At 48.5% G+C, this 17,799-nt stretch overlaps 1 protein-coding gene across 1 annotated transcript in view; it reads right to left on the reverse strand.

Moving 5' to 3' along the window:
• Window positions 1–17,799, reverse strand: part of atp1a2a (ATPase Na+/K+ transporting subunit alpha 2a) — a 43,948-nt gene that overhangs the window by 6,206 nt on the left and 19,943 nt on the right. Inside the window, exons 15-17 of the mRNA XM_029831405.1 lie at window positions 17,389–17,525; window positions 8,032–8,182; window positions 5,592–5,760 (exon numbers count right to left, since the gene is read on the reverse strand). Coding sequence (XP_029687265.1) covers window positions 5,592–5,760; window positions 8,032–8,182; window positions 17,389–17,525 — 457 coding nt within the window. The remainder of the gene's footprint in view (window positions 1–5,591; window positions 5,761–8,031; window positions 8,183–17,388; window positions 17,526–17,799) is intronic.

Raw genomic sequence — 17,799 nt, forward strand, 5'->3', positions numbered from 1 at the left:
CTAACCCAAACCCTCTAACCCTCTAACCCTAACCCTCTAACCCTAACCCTCTCACCCTAACCCTCTAACCCTCTAACCCTAACCCTAAACCTCTAACCCTAACCCTCTAACCCTAACCATAACCTAACCCTAACCCTCTAACCCTAACCCTAAACCTCTAACCCAAACCTTAACCCTCTAACCCTAACCCTCTAACCCTAACTCTAACCCTAACCCTCTAACCCAAACCCTAACCCAAACCCTCTAACCCTAACCATAACCTAACCCTCTAACCCGAACCCTAAACCTCTAACCCTAACCCCAACCCTCTAACCCTAACCCTCTAACCCAAACCCTAACCCTCTAACCCTAACTCTAACTCTAACCCTAACCCAAACCCTCTATCCCTAACCCCCTAACCCTAACCCTCTAACCCTAACCCTCTAACCCTAACCCCCTAACTCTAACCCTCTAACCCTAACCATCTAACCCTCTAACCCTAACCCTAAACCTCTAACCCAAACCTTAACCCTCTAACCCTAACCCTCTAACCCTCTAACCCTAACTCTAACTCTAACCCTAACCCTCTAACCCAAACCCTAACCCAAACCCTCTAACCCTAACCATAATCTAACCCTAACCGTCTCACCCTAACCCAAACCCTAACCCTCTCACCCTAACCCTCGAACCCTAACCCAAACCCTCTAACCCTAACCATAACCTAACCCTCTAACCCGAACCCTAAACCTCTAACCCTAACCCCAACCCTCTAACCCTAACCCTCTAACCCTAACCCTCTAACCCAAACCCTAACCCTCTAACCCTAACCCCCTAACCGTAACCCTCTAACCCTAACCCTCTAACCCTCTAACCCTAACCCTCTAACCCTAACCCTCTAACCCTAACCCTAACCCTCTAACCCTAACCCTAACCCAAACCCTCTAACCCTAACCATAACCTAACCCTAACCATCTCACCCTAACCCAAACCCTAACCCTCTCACCCTAACCCTCGAACCCTAACCCAAACCCTCTAACCCTAACCATAACCTAACCCTAACCATCTCACCCTAACCCAAACCCTAACCCTCTCACCCTAACCCTCGAACCCTAACCCAAACCCTCTAACCCTAACCCTAACCTAACCCTCTAACCCGAACCCTAAACCTCTAACCCTAACCCCAACCCTCTAACCCTAACCCTCTAACCCTCTAACCCAAACCCTCTAACCCTAAACCTCTAACCCTAACCCCAACCCTCTAACCCTAACCCTCTAACCCAAACCCTAACCCTCTAACCCTAACCCAAACCCTCTAACCCTAACCCCCTAACCCTAACCCTCTAACCCTAACCCCCTAACTCTAACCCTCTAACCCTAACCATCTAACCCTCTAACCCTAACCCTAAACCTCTAACCCAAACCTTAACCCTCTAACCCTAACCCTCTAACCCTAACTCTAACTCTAACCCTCTAACCCAAACCCTAACCCAAACCCTCTAACCCTAACCATAACCTAACCCTAACCGTCTCACCCTAACCCAAACCCTAACCCTCTCACCCTAACCCTCGAACCCTAACCCAAACCCTCTAACCCTAACCCTAACCATAACCTAACCCTAACCCTCTAACCCGAACCCTAAACCTCTAACCCTAACCCCAACCCTCTAACCCTAACCCTCTAACCCTCTAACCCTAACCCTCTAACCCAAACCCTAACCCTCTAACCCTAACTCTAACTCTAACCCTAACTCAAACCCTCTAAACCTAACCCCCTAACCCTAACCCTCTAACCCTAACCCTCTAACCCAAACCCTAACCCTCTAACCCTAACCCCCTAACCCTAACCCTCTAACCCTAACCCTCTAACCCTAACCCTCTAACCCTAACCCTAACCCTAACCCTAACCCTAACCCTAACCCAAACCCTCTAACCCTAACCCTAACCTAACCCTAACCATCTCACCCTAACCCAAACCCTAACCCTCTCACCCTAACCCTCGAACCCTAACCCAAACCCTCTAACCCTAACCATAACCTAACCCTAACCATCTCACCCTAACCCAAACCCTAACCCTCTCACCCTAACCCTCGAACCCTAACCCAAACCCTCTAACCCTAACCCTAACCATAACCTAACCCTCTAACCCGAACCCTAAACCTCTAACCCTAACCCCAACCCTCTAACCCTAACCCTCTAACCCTCTAACCCAAACTCTCTAACCCTAAACCTCTAACCCTAACCCCAACCCTCTAACCCTAACCCTCTAACCCAAACCCTAACCCTCTAACCCTAACCCAAACCCTCTAACCCTAACCCCCTAACCCTAACCCTCTAACCCTAACCCCCTAACTCTAACCCTCTAACCCTAACCATCTAACCCTCTAACCCTAACCCTAACCCTCTAACCCTAACCCTCTAACCCTAACTCTAACTCTAACCCTCTAACCCAAACCCTAACCCAAACCCTCTAACCCTAACCATAACCTAACCCTAACCGTCTCACCCTAACCCAAACCCTCTCACCCTAACCCTCGAACCCTAACCCAAACCCTCTAACCCTAACCCTAACCATAACCTAACCCTAACCCTCTAACCCGAACCCTAAACCTCTAACCCTAACCCCAACCCTCTAACCCTAACCCTCTAACCCTCTAACCCTCTAACCCTAACCCTCTAACCCAAACCCTAACCCTCTAACCCTAACTCTAACTCTAACCCTAACTCAAACCCTCTAACCCTAACCCCCTAACCCTAACCCTCTAACCCTAACCCTCTAACCCTAACCCCCTAACCCTAACCCTCTAACCCTAACCCTCTAACCCTAACCCTCTAACCCAAACCCTAACCCTCTAACCCTAACCCCCTAACCGTAACCCTCTAACCCTAACCCTCTAACCCTCTAACCCTAACCCTCTAACCCTAACCCTCTAACCCTAACCCTAACCCTCTAACCCTAACCCTAACCCAAACCCTCTAACCCTAACCATAACCTAACCCTAACCATCTCACCCTAACCCAAACCCTAACCCTCTCACCCTAACCCTCGAACCCTAACCCAAACCCTCTAACCCTAACCATAACCTAACCCTAACCATCTCACCCTAACCCAAACCCTAACCCTCTCACCCTAACCCTCGAACCCTAACCCAAACCCTCTAACCCTAACCCTAACCTAACCCTCTAACCCGAACCCTAAACCTCTAACCCTAACCCCAACCCTCTAACCCTAACCCTCTAACCCAAACCCTCTAACCCAAACCCTCTAACCCTAAACCTCTAACCCTACCCAACCCTCTAACCCTAACCCTCTAACCCAAACCCTAACCCTCTAACCCTAACCCAAACCCTCTAACCCTAACCCCCTAACCCTAACCCTCTAACCCTAACCCCCTAACTCTAACCCTCTAACCCTAACCATCTAACCCTCTAACCCTAACCCTAAACCTCTAACCCAAACCTTAACCCTCTAACCCTAACCCTCTAACCCTAACTCTAACTCTAACCCTCTAACCCAAACCCTAACCCAAACCCTCTAACCCTAACCATAACCTAACCCTAACCGTCTCACCCTAACCCAAACCCTAACCCTCTCACCCTAACCCTCGAACCCTAACCCAAACCCTCTAACCCTAACCCTAACCATAACCTAACCCTAACCCTCTAACCCGAACCCTAAACCTCTAACCCTAACCCCAACCCTCTAACCCTAACCCTCTAACCCTCTAACCCTAACCCTCTAACCCAAACCCTAACCCTCTAACCCTAACTCTAACTCTAACCCTAACTCAAACCCTCTAAACCTAACCCCCTAACCCTAACCCTCTAACCCTAACCCTCTAACCCAAACCCTAACCCTCTAACCCTAACCCCCTAACCCTAACCCTCTAACCCTAACCCTCTAACCCTAACCCTCTAACCCTAACCCTAACCCTAACCCTCTAACCCTAACCCTAACCCAAACCCTCTAACCCTAACCCTAACCTAACCCTAACCATCTCACCCTAACCCAAACCCTAACCCTCTCACCCTAACCCTCGAACCCTAACCCAAACCCTCTAACCCTAACCATAACCTAACCCTAACCATCTCACCCTAACCCTCGAACCCTAACCCAAACCCTCTAACCCTAACCCTAACCATAACCTAACCCTCTAACCCGAACCCTAAACCTCTAACCCTAACCCCAACCCTCTAACCCTAACCCTCTAACCCTCTAACCCAAACTCTCTAACCCTAAACCTCTAACCCTAACCCCAACCCTCTAACCCTAACCCTCTAACCCAAACCCTAACCCTCTAACCCTAACCCAAACCCTCTAACCCTAACCCCCTAACCCTAACCCTCTAACCCTAACCCCCTAACTCTAACCCTCTAACCCTAACCATCTAACCCTCTAACCCTAACCCTAACCCTCTAACCCTAACCCTCTAACCCTAACTCTAACTCTAACCCTCTAACCCAAACCCTAACCCAAACCCTCTAACCCTAACCATAACCTAACCCTAACCGTCTCACCCTAACCCAAACCCTCTCACCCTAACCCTCGAACCCTAACCCAAACCCTCTAACCCTAACCCTAACCATAACCTAACCCTAACCCTCTAACCCGAACCCTAAACCTCTAACCCTAACCCCAACCCTCTAACCCTAACCCTCTAACCCTCTAACCCTAACCCTCTAACCCAAACCCTAACCCTCTAACCCTAACTCTAACTCTAACCCTAACTCAAACCCTCTAACCCTAACCCCCTAACCCTAACCCTCTAACCCTAACCCTCTAACCCTAACCCCCTAACCCTAACCCTCTAACCCTAACCCTCTAACCCTAACCCTAACCCTAACCCTAACCCTCTAACCCTAACCCTAACCCTCTAACCCTCTAACCCTAACCCTAACCCTAACCCTCTAACCCTAACCCTCTAACCCTAACCCTAACCCTCTAACCCTAACCCTCTAACCCTCTAACCTTAACCCTCTAACCCTAACCCTCTAACCCTAACCCTCTAACCCTCTAACCCTAACCCTCTAACCCTAACCCTCTAACCCTCTAACCCTAACCCTCTAACCCTCTAACCCTCTAACCCTAATGATGGAGGCTGCAGATCCAGCAGCTTTTTCTTAGTCCTGCACCTCGAGTGTTGCCACCTCCTGTTTCCTTCCTGCACGCTTCGCTATTTTCCCGATGGGTTCTATTTCGGCACAGAGGTCGCTCCATAGTAGATCTCTTTTTTTATCTTTACATTTGTCTGTTGGAGGCTGTTTTTGCATTTCGGTTCTTCCATCTGTGACACTCTCCAACCGCACCTCTTAAGACCCCTCACTTTAATGCTGCTCCTGTAGTTCCAGGTTCATCTTAGTCGATCACCCACAGAATGCACACAACTCAAGTACACAACATTTTATCACAAGCATGCAAGTTACCGCTCTTATCGGACACCTTGGTAAATCAGGCCCAAAGTGTATAATTGAACACCGTTGATGACAACATCCGCAGTTTCTATTGTTGCTCGTTAAAATTAGAAAGATACTTAAATGATGAGCAAATAACGATTCTTGACCGTGTTCATATTTTTGGCATCAAAACCCGTCCTTTGCTCATACCGCACACTCACCCTCCTCCACTCCAGTGACAATAGAGGCAAAGTTGTCATCGAGCAGGATCATGTCAGCTGCTTGCTTGGAAACATCAGAGCCAGCGATCCCCATGGCAACGCCAATGTCCGCCTTCTTGAGGGCTGGAGAGTCATTCACACCATCACCAGTAACAGCAACGATCGCTCCCTGTTCACCACAGGGGCCAGCAGCAGGACGAAGACAGTAGAGGACAGTAGAGGACAGGAGAAGACAGTAGAAGGCAGGAGAAGACAGTAGAGGACAGTAGAGGACAGTAGAAGACAGGAGAGGACAGTAGAAGACAGTAGAGGACAGGAGAAGACAGTAGAAGGCAGGAGAAGACAGTAGAAGGCAGGAGAAGACAGTAGAAGACAGTAGAGGACAGTAGAGGACAGTCGAAGACAGGAGAAGGCAGGGGAAGGCAGGAGAAGACAGTAGAGGACAGTAGAAGACAGTAGAGGACAGTAGAAGACAGTAGAGGACAGTCAAAGACAGGGGAAGGCAGGAGAAGACAGTAGAGGACAGTAGAAGACAGGAGAGGACAGTAGAAGACAGTAGAGGACAGTAGAAGGCAGGAGAAGACAGTAGAGGACAGGAGAAGGCAGTAGAAGACAGAAGGCAGTAGAAGACAGGAGAAGGCAGGGGAAGGCAGGAGAAGACAGTAGAAGACAGGAGAGGACAGTAGAGGACAGTCGAAGACAGGAGAAGGCAGGAGAAGACAGTAGAGGACAGTAGAGGACAGTAGAAGACAGTAGAGGACAGTAGAAGGCAGGAGAAGACAGTAGAGGACAGGAGAAGGCAGTAGAAGACAGAAGGCAGTAGAAGACAGGAGAAGGCAGGGGAAGGCAGGAGAAGACAGTAGAAGACAGGAGAGGACAGTAGAGGACAGTCGAAGACAGGAGAAGGCAGGGGAAGGCAGGAGAAGACAGTAGAGGACAGTAGAAGACAGGAGAGGACAGTAGAAGACAGTAGAGGACAGTAGAAGGCAGGAGAAGACAGTAGAGGACAGGAGAAGGCAGTAGAAGACAGAAGGCAGTAGAAGACAGGAGAAGGCAGGGGAAGGCAGGAGAAGACAGTAGAAGACAGGAGAGGACAGTAGAGGACAGTCGAAGACAGGAGAAGGCAGGGGAAGGCAGGAGAAGACAGTAGAGGACAGGAGAGGACAGTAGAAGACAGGAGAGGACAGTAGAGGACAGTCGAAGACAGGAGAAGGCAGGGGAAGGCAGGAGAAGACAGTAGAGGACAGTAGAGGACAGGAGAGGACAGGAGAAGACAGAGATGAGTGCCATGATTGAAATTTTCCCTCGTCTCCTCACTTGTCCACCATTTCCTTCGGGCGGAGGGTGGAACCCTCACTTGCTGTTTGCGTCTGTGTCCATCAGGGTTAGAACCTGAACCCTGAAGCAGGAGGACCTGGTGGGATGGAGCCCTTTTCTTTGGCTGCTGATTTTATTGTTGAGCCTCTCTTATATATTTTTAAAAATTCCTAAAATCTGGAAGTCGCCCTTCTTGAAAGGGGTGATCCCACGAACGAACTCCAGACCGATTTCTAAACTGTGTATTTGAGCTAAACTGTTTGAGAGGATCATCGGTGACCAACGAAAAGAGTTCTTAGAATCAAATAATATTGGATCTCCATTCCAACTGTTGTGGCTGCGCCGAAGGTCCTAGATGATTTCATGGAGGTTAGGGTTAGGGTTCCTTTCTGCTCCTGTGACAGGTGCTGCTGACCTCTGGGCCAGGGTTAGGGTTAGGGTTCCTTAGGGTTAGGGTTCCTTAGGGTTAGGGTTCCTTAGGGTTCGGGTTCCTTAGGGTTAGGGTTAGGGTTCCTTTCTGCTCCTCTGACAGGTGCTGCTGACCTCTGGGCCAGGTCACCCTTGTGAAAGAGATCCTGATCTCAATGGGTTTGATCTGGTTTAATAAATGTTCAGAATAAACTCGTCTTTTCAAAGCAGCTCAAAACAGACTGAAATCACGACCCAAACCCTCCCAAAAGTGAGTGGATTTAACAGCTGTAGCCTGAGCTAAACATTCGACAAGTAGTTAGCACATTTGACAAGTAGTTAGCACATTCGACAAGTAGTTAGCACATTCGACAAGTAGTTAGCACATTTGACAGCTAGTTAGCACATTTGGCAGCTAGTTAGCACATTTGACAGGTAGTTAGCACATTTGACAAGTAGTTAGCACATATGACAGGTAGTGAGCACATTTGGCAAGTAGTTAGCACAATTGACAAGTAGTTAGCACATCACATCTAAATATTGTTACACATGTAAAGATTCATTAATCGTGTGTTACAGTCAGTCAAGACTCAAAGCTGGAGTGTGTTTAGTAATGAGAGATCTGCTCAGACAAAAGTCTGCACACACACACACCCAACACACACACCCCCAGATACACACATACACACACACACACACACACACACACACACACCTGTCTCTGGCAGCCCTCGACTATGATGAGTTTCTGCTGAGGAGAAGTGCGAGCAAACACAATCTCAGTGTGGTTCCTCAGGACGTCGTCCAGGTTTTCAGAGCTCATGTCCTTCAGATCCGAGCCGTGCACCACACAAGCCTTGGCATCCCTGGGAAACACACATGTTGCACAGATGTGCACGTACACACACAGGAGGCAGATCTGTCACATCTTCACACATTGGGATGGAGTTTTGATGGAATCAGTGTCAACAATCAACTATACAAAGGACAACACAACTATACGAAGGACAACACAACTATACAAAGGACAACACAACTATACGAAGGACAACACAACTATACGAAGGACAACACAACTATACAAAGGACAACACAACTATACGAAGGACAACACTGATGTTCTTGTCTTCCTGAACTTGCTCTCATGTCTTGAAGGAAGATTCGAAGTCTAAAATACTTCACAATAAAAGATCAAAAGCTCTTAGTTTCATGAAGTTGGTGGCCAAAAAACTTCAGTAACATTATTGTAGCCGACAGATTTACAGACCACAGTCTGTCTGTAAAGGTGCATCATGGACTTACTGGAGGTGGTCTTGCACAAAGAGGTCTCAACGTTTAGATTTACTAGTGTTTAAAGAGCTGTTTAACTAGACCACACTGGAGACACATGTGTGGTGGATGGTGACTAGTGTCAGTAGTTAAAGAGCTGTTTAACTAGACCACCCTGGTGACACACGTGTGGTGGGTGGTGACTAGTGTCAGTAGTTAAAGAGCTGTTTAACTAGACCACCCTGGAGACACATGTGTGGTGGATGGTGACTAGTGTCAGTAGTTAAAGAGCTGTTTAACTAGACCACCCTGGTGAGACACGTGTGGTGGGTGGTGACTAGTGTCAGTAGATAAAGAGCTGTTTAACTAGACCACCCTGGAGACACACGTGTGGTGTGTGATGACTAGTGTCAGTAGTTAAAGAGCTGTTTAACTAGACCACCCTGGTGAGACACGTGTGGTGGGTGGTGACTAGTGTCAGTAGATAAAGAGCTGTTTAACTAGACCACCCTGGTGAGACACGTGTGGTGGGTGGTGACTAGTGTCAGTAGTTAAAGAGCTGTTTAACTAGACCACCCTGGTGAGACACGTGTGGTGGGTGGTGACTAGTGTCAGTAGTTAAAGAGCTGTTTAACTAGACCACCCTGGTGAGACACGTGTGGTGGGTGGTGACTAGTGTCAGTAGATAAAGAGCTGTTTAACTAGACCACCCTGGTGACACACGTGTGGTGGGTGGTGACTAGTGTCAGTAGATAAAGAGCTGTTTAACTAGACCACCCTGGAGACACACGTGTGGTGGGTGGTGACTAGTGTCAGTAGTTAAAGAGCTGTTTAACTAGACCACCCTGGAGACACACGTGTGGTGTGTGATGACTAGTGTCAGTAGTTAAAGAGCTGTTTAACTAGACCACCCTGGTGAGACACGTGTGGTGGGTGGTGACTAGTGTCAGTAGATAAAGAGCTGTTTAACTAGACCACCCTGGAGACACACGTGTGGTGGGTGGTGACTAGTGTCAGTAGATAAAGAGCTGTTTAACTAGACCACCCTGGTGAGACACGTGTGGTGGGTGGTGACTAGTGTCAGTAGATAAAGAGCTGTTTAACTAGACCACCCTGGTGAGACACGTGTGGTGGGTGGTGACTAGTGTCAGTAGATAAAGAGCTGTTTAACTAGACCACCCTGGAGACACACGTGTGGTGTGTGATGACTAGTGTCAGTAGTTAAAGAGCTGTTTAACTAGACCACCCTGGTGAGACACGTGTGGTGGGTGGTGACTAGTGTCAGTAGATAAAGAGCTGTTTAACTAGACCACCCTGGTGAGACACGTGTGGTGGGTGGTGACTAGTGTCAGTAGTTAAAGAGCTGTTTAACTAGACCACCCTGGTGAGACACGTGTGGTGGGTGGTGACTAGTGTCAGTAGTTAAAGAGCTGTTTAACTAGACCACCCTGGTGAGACACGTGTGGTGGGTGGTGACTAGTGTCAGTAGATAAAGAGCTGTTTAACTAGACCACCCTGGTGACACACGTGTGGTGGGTGGTGACTAGTGTCAGTAGATAAAGAGCTGTTTAACTAGACCACCCTGGAGACACACGTGTGGTGGGTGGTGACTAGTGTCAGTAGTTAAAGAGCTGTTTAACTAGACCACCCTGGAGACACACGTGTGGTGTGTGATGACTAGTGTCAGTAGTTAAAGAGCTGTTTAACTAGACCACCCTGGTGAGACACGTGTGGTGGGTGGTGACTAGTGTCAGTAGATAAAGAGCTGTTTAACTAGACCACCCTGGAGACACACGTGTGGTGGGTGGTGACTAGTGTCAGTAGATAAAGAGCTGTTTAACTAGACCACCCTGGTGAGACACGTGTGGTGGGTGGTGACTAGTGTCAGTAGATAAAGAGCTGTTTAATTAGACCACCCTGGTGAGACACGTGTGGTGGGTGGTGACTAGTGTCAGTAGTTAAAGAGCTGTTTAACTAGACCACCCTGGTGAGACACGTGTGGTGGGTGGTGACTAGTGTCAGTAGTTAAAGAGCTGTTTAACTAGACCACCCTGGTGACACACGTGTGGTGGGTGGTGACTAGTGTCAGTAGATAAAGAGCTGTTTAACTAGACCACCCTGGTGAGACACGTGTGGTGGGTGGTGACTAGTGTCAGTAGTTAAAGAGCTGTTTAACTAGACCACCCTGGTGACACACGTGTGGTGGGTGGTGACTAGTGTCAGTAGATAAAGAGCTGTTTAACTAGACCACCCTGGAGACACACGTGTGGTGTGTGATGACTAGTGTCAGTAGTTAAAGAGCTGTTTAACTAGACCACCCTGGTGAGACACGTGTGGTGGGTGGTGACTAGTGTCAGTAGATAAAGAGCTGTTTAACTAGACCACCCTGGTGAGACACGTGTGGTGGGTGGTGACTAGTGTCAGTAGTTAAAGAGCTGTTTAACTAGACCACCCTGGTGAGACACGTGTGGTGGGTGGTGACTAGTGTCAGTAGTTAAAGAGCTGTTTAACTAGACCACCCTGGTGAGACACGTGTGGTGGGTGGTGACTAGTGTCAGTAGATAAAGAGCTGTTTAACTAGACCACCCTGGTGACACACGTGTGGTGGGTGGTGACTAGTGTCAGTAGATAAAGAGCTGTTTAACTAGACCACCCTGGTGAGACACGTGTGGTGGGTGGTGACTAGTGTCAGTAGATAAAGAGCTTTTTAACTAGACCACCCTGGAGACACACGTGTGGTGGGTGGTGACTAGTGTCAGTAGTTAAAGAGCTGTTTAACTAGACCACCCTGGTGAGACACGTGTGGTGGGTGGTGACTAGTGTCAGTAGTTAAAGAGCTGTTTAACTAGACCACCCTGGTGACACACGTGTGGTGGGTGATGACTAGTGTCAGTAGTTAAAGAGCTGTTTAACTAGACCACCCTGGTGACACACGTGTGGTGGGTGGTGACTAGTGTCAGTAGATAAAGAGCTGTTTAACTAGACCACCCTGGTGAGACACGTGTGGTGGGTGGTGACTAGTGTCAGTAGATAAAGAGCTGTTTAACTAGACCACCCTGGTGACACACGTGTGGTGGGTGGTGACTAGTGTCAGTAGATAAAGAGCTGTTTAACTAGACCACCCTGGTGACACACGTGTGGTGGGTGGTGACTAGTGTCAGTAGATAAAGAGCTGTTTAACTAGACCACCCTGGAGACACACGTGTGGTGTGTGATGACTAGTGTCAGTAGTTAAAGAGCTGTTTAACTAGACCACCCTGGTGACACACGTGTGGTGGGTGGTGACTAGTGTCAGTAGATAAAGAGCTGTTTAACTAGACCACCCTGGTGACACACGTGTGGTGGGTGGTGACTAGTGTCAGTAGATAAAGAGCTGTTTAACTAGACCACCCTGGAGACACACGTGTGGTGTGTGATGACTAGTGTCAGTAGTTAAAGAGCTGTTTAACTAGACCACCCTGGTGAGACACGTGTGGTGGGTGGTGACTAGTGTCAGTAGTTAAAGAGCTGTTTAACTAGACCACCCTGGTGAGACACGTGTGGTGGGTGGTGACTAGTGTCAGTAGTTAAAGAGCTGTTTAACTAGACCACCCTGGAGACACACGTGTGGTGGGTGGTGACTAGTGTCAGTAGTTAAAGAGCTGTTTAACTAGACCACCCTGGTGAGACACGTGTGGTGGGTGGTGACTAGTGTCAGTAGTTAAAGAGCTGTTTAACTAGACCACCCTGGAGACACACGTGTGGTGGGTGGTGACTAGTGTCAGTAGTTAAAGAGCTGTTTAACTAGACCACCCTGGTGAGACACGTGTGGTGGGTGGTGACTAGTGTCAGTAGTTAAAGAGCTGTTTAACTAGACCACCCTGGTGACACACGTGTGGTGGGTGGTGACTAGTGTCAGTAGTTAAAGAGCTGTTTAACTAGACCACCCTGGTGAGACACGTGTGGTGGGTGGTGACTAGTGTCAGTAGTTAAAGAGCTGTTTAACTAGACCACCCTGGAGACACACGTGTGGTGGGTGGTGACTAGTGTCAGTAGTTAAAGAGCTGTTTAACTAGACCACCCTGGTGAGACACGTGTGGTGGGTGGTGACTAGTGTCAGTAGATAAAGAGCTGTTTAACTAGACCACCCTGGAGACACACGTGTGGTGGGTGGTGACTAGTGTCAGTAGTTAAAGAGCTGTTTAACTAGACCACCCTGATTATCGCTGCAGCCAACACAACTATACGAAGGACAACACAACTATACGAAGGACAACACAACTATACAAAGGACAACACTGATGTTCTTGTCTTCCTGAACTTGCTCTCATGTCTTGAAGGAAGATTCGAAGTCTAAAATACTTCACAATAAAAGATCAAAAGCTCTTAGTTTCATGAAGTTGGTGGCCAAAAAACTTCAGTAACATTATTGTAGCCGACAGATTTACAGACCACAGTCTGTCTGTAAAGGTGCATCATGGACTTACTGGAGGTGGTCTTGCACAAAGAGGTCTCAACGTTTAGATTTACTAGTGTTTAAAGAGCTGTTTAACTAGACCACACTGGAGACACATGTGTGGTGGATGGTGACTAGTGTCAGTAGTTAAAGAGCTGTTTAACTAGACCACCCTGGTGACACACGTGTGGTGGGTGGTGACTAGTGTCAGTAGTTAAAGAGCTGTTTAACTAGACCACCCTGGAGACACATGTGTGGTGGATGGTGACTAGTGTCAGTAGTTAAAGAGCTGTTTAACTAGACCACCCTGGTGAGACACGTGTGGTGGGTGGTGACTAGTGTCAGTAGATAAAGAGCTGTTTAACTAGACCACCCTGGAGACACACGTGTGGTGTGTGATGACTAGTGTCAGTAGTTAAAGAGCTGTTTAACTAGACCACCCTGGTGAGACACGTGTGGTGGGTGGTGACTAGTGTCAGTAGATAAAGAGCTGTTTAACTAGACCACCCTGGTGAGACACGTGTGGTGGGTGGTGACTAGTGTCAGTAGTTAAAGAGCTGTTTAACTAGACCACCCTGGTGAGACACGTGTGGTGGGTGGTGACTAGTGTCAGTAGTTAAAGAGCTGTTTAACTAGACCACCCTGGTGAGACACGTGTGGTGGGTGGTGACTAGTGTCAGTAGATAAAGAGCTGTTTAACTAGACCACCCTGGTGACACACGTGTGGTGGGTGGTGACTAGTGTCAGTAGATAAAGAGCTGTTTAACTAGACCACCCTGGAGACACACGTGTGGTGGGTGGTGACTAGTGTCAGTAGTTAAAGAGCTGTTTAACTAGACCACCCTGGAGACACACGTGTGGTGTGTGATGACTAGTGTCAGTAGTTAAAGAGCTGTTTAACTAGACCACCCTGGTGAGACACGTGTGGTGGGTGGTGACTAGTGTCAGTAGATAAAGAGCTGTTTAACTAGACCACCCTGGAGACACACGTGTGGTGGGTGGTGACTAGTGTCAGTAGATAAAGAGCTGTTTAACTAGACCACCCTGGTGAGACACGTGTGGTGGGTGGTGACTAGTGTCAGTAGATAAAGAGCTGTTTAACTAGACCACCCTGGTGAGACACGTGTGGTGGGTGGTGACTAGTGTCAGTAGATAAAGAGCTGTTTAACTAGACCACCCTGGAGACACACGTGTGGTGTGTGATGACTAGTGTCAGTAGTTAAAGAGCTGTTTAACTAGACCACCCTGGTGAGACACGTGTGGTGGGTGGTGACTAGTGTCAGTAGATAAAGAGCTGTTTAACTAGACCACCCTGGTGAGACACGTGTGGTGGGTGGTGACTAGTGTCAGTAGTTAAAGAGCTGTTTAACTAGACCACCCTGGTGAGACACGTGTGGTGGGTGGTGACTAGTGTCAGTAGTTAAAGAGCTGTTTAACTAGACCACCCTGGTGAGACACGTGTGGTGGGTGGTGACTAGTGTCAGTAGATAAAGAGCTGTTTAACTAGACCACCCTGGTGACACACGTGTGGTGGGTGGTGACTAGTGTCAGTAGATAAAGAGCTGTTTAACTAGACCACCCTGGAGACACACGTGTGGTGGGTGGTGACTAGTGTCAGTAGTTAAAGAGCTGTTTAACTAGACCACCCTGGAGACACACGTGTGGTGTGTGATGACTAGTGTCAGTAGTTAAAGAGCTGTTTAACTAGACCACCCTGGTGAGACACGTGTGGTGGGTGGTGACTAGTGTCAGTAGATAAAGAGCTGTTTAACTAGACCACCCTGGAGACACACGTGTGGTGGGTGGTGACTAGTGTCAGTAGATAAAGAGCTGTTTAACTAGACCACCCTGGTGAGACACGTGTGGTGGGTGGTGACTAGTGTCAGTAGATAAAGAGCTGTTTAATTAGACCACCCTGGTGAGACACGTGTGGTGGGTGGTGACTAGTGTCAGTAGTTAAAGAGCTGTTTAACTAGACCACCCTGGTGAGACACGTGTGGTGGGTGGTGACTAGTGTCAGTAGTTAAAGAGCTGTTTAACTAGACCACCCTGGTGACACACGTGTGGTGGGTGGTGACTAGTGTCAGTAGATAAAGAGCTGTTTAACTAGACCACCCTGGTGAGACACGTGTGGTGGGTGGTGACTAGTGTCAGTAGTTAAAGAGCTGTTTAACTAGACCACCCTGGTGACACACGTGTGGTGGGTGGTGACTAGTGTCAGTAGATAAAGAGCTGTTTAACTAGACCACCCTGGAGACACACGTGTGGTGTGTGATGACTAGTGTCAGTAGTTAAAGAGCTGTTTAACTAGACCACCCTGGTGAGACACGTGTGGTGGGTGGTGACTAGTGTCAGTAGATAAAGAGCTGTTTAACTAGACCACCCTGGTGAGACACGTGTGGTGGGTGGTGACTAGTGTCAGTAGTTAAAGAGCTGTTTAACTAGACCACCCTGGTGAGACACGTGTGGTGGGTGGTGACTAGTGTCAGTAGTTAAAGAGCTGTTTAACTAGACCACCCTGGTGAGACACGTGTGGTGGGTGGTGACTAGTGTCAGTAGATAAAGAGCTGTTTAACTAGACCACCCTGGTGACACACGTGTGGTGGGTGGTGACTAGTGTCAGTAGATAAAGAGCTGTTTAACTAGACCACCCTGGTGAGACACGTGTGGTGGGTGGTGACTAGTGTCAGTAGATAAAGAGCTTTTTAACTAGACCACCCTGGAGACACACGTGTGGTGGGTGGTGACTAGTGTCAGTAGTTAAAGAGCTGTTTAACTAGACCACCCTGGTGAGACACGTGTGGTGGGTGGTGACTAGTGTCAGTAGTTAAAGAGCTGTTTAACTAGACCACCCTGGTGACACACGTGTGGTGGGTGATGACTAGTGTCAGTAGTTAAAGAGCTGTTTAACTAGACCACCCTGGTGACACACGTGTGGTGGGTGGTGACTAGTGTCAGTAGATAAAGAGCTGTTTAACTAGACCACCCTGGTGAGACACGTGTGGTGGGTGGTGACTAGTGTCAGTAGATAAAGAGCTGTTTAACTAGACCACCCTGGTGACACACGTGTGGTGGGTGGTGACTAGTGTCAGTAGATAAAGAGCTGTTTAACTAGACCACCCTGGTGACACACGTGTGGTGGGTGGTGACTAGTGTCAGTAGATAAAGAGCTGTTTAACTAGACCACCCTGGAGACACACGTGTGGTGTGTGATGACTAGTGTCAGTAGTTAAAGAGCTGTTTAACTAGACCACCCTGGTGACACACGTGTGGTGGGTGGTGACTAGTGTCAGTAGATAAAGAGCTGTTTAACTAGACCACCCTGGTGACACACGTGTGGTGGGTGGTGACTAGTGTCAGTAGATAAAGAGCTGTTTAACTAGACCACCCTGGAGACACACGTGTGGTGTGTGATGACTAGTGTCAGTAGTTAAAGAGCTGTTTAACTAGACCACCCTGGTGAGACACGTGTGGTGGGTGGTGACTAGTGTCAGTAGTTAAAGAGCTGTTTAACTAGACCACCCTGGTGAGACACGTGTGGTGGGTGGTGACTAGTGTCAGTAGTTAAAGAGCTGTTTAACTAGACCACCCTGGAGACACACGTGTGGTGGGTGGTGACTAGTGTCAGTAGTTAAAGAGCTGTTTAACTAGACCACCCTGGTGAGACACGTGTGGTGGGTGGTGACTAGTGTCAGTAGTTAAAGAGCTGTTTAACTAGACCACCCTGGAGACACACGTGTGGTGGGTGGTGACTAGTGTCAGTAGTTAAAGAGCTGTTTAACTAGACCACCCTGGTGAGACACGTGTGGTGGGTGGTGACTAGTGTCAGTAGTTAAAGAGCTGTTTAACTAGACCACCCTGGAGACACACGTGTGGTGGGTGGTGACTAGTGTCAGTAGTTAAAGAGCTGTTTAACTAGACCACCCTGGTGAGACACGTGTGGTGGGTGGTGACTAGTGTCAGTAGTTAAAGAGCTGTTTAACTAGACCACCCTGGAGACACACGTGTGGTGGGTGGTGACTAGTGTCAGTAGTTAAAGAGCTGTTTAACTAGACCACCCTGGTGAGACACGTGTGGTGGGTGGTGACTAGTGTCAGTAGATAAAGAGCTGTTTAACTAGACCACCCTGGAGACACACGTGTGGTGGGTGGTGACTAGTGTCAGTAGTTAAAGAGCTGTTTAACTAGACCACCCTGATTATCGCTGCAGCCTAGACTTGTGTGAGGCTCTAAATCAACCTTTGCTGAACTTGGTTGACAGCAACCTCCTGCAGAGACACAGGGGCCAAGCACCAAGAGTCTGATGAGCACACAGCACAAAACTCCAGTGCCCCCCCCCCCCCCCCCCCACACACACACACACACACACCTGGGGTTAACCTGGCTCAGGGGGATGTTCAACCTCTCAGCAATGTCCTCCACCGTCTCATTGCCCTCGGAGATGATGCCCACACCTTTGGCAATAGCCTTGGCTGTGATTGGGTGGTCTCCTGTTACCATGATCACCTAAAGGCAGACAGACGCTTCACAATGCAGCAGTCAGAAAGTTGCATACCCTGTATCATTTTCACATATTGATCTTGACTTTTGATATAATCGACAAAAAATTCTGACTATCCGCACAAACTAGGGAAAAGGATGTGACAGAACCCAGTGATCAGTGTGACTAAAGCCCAGAGAGTCTGTGAGCAGATGACAGAAGGTTCCAGAAGATCACTGCAGCTCCATGAACCCACTGTTTCTGCTCAGTCAGACACCTTAAAGCACCTGAAGGATGCTC

Source organism: Takifugu rubripes, chromosome 22, assembly GCF_901000725.2.
Source record: "Takifugu rubripes chromosome 22, fTakRub1.2, whole genome shotgun sequence".
Lineage (NCBI taxonomy): Eukaryota > Metazoa > Chordata > Actinopteri > Tetraodontiformes > Tetraodontidae > Takifugu > Takifugu rubripes.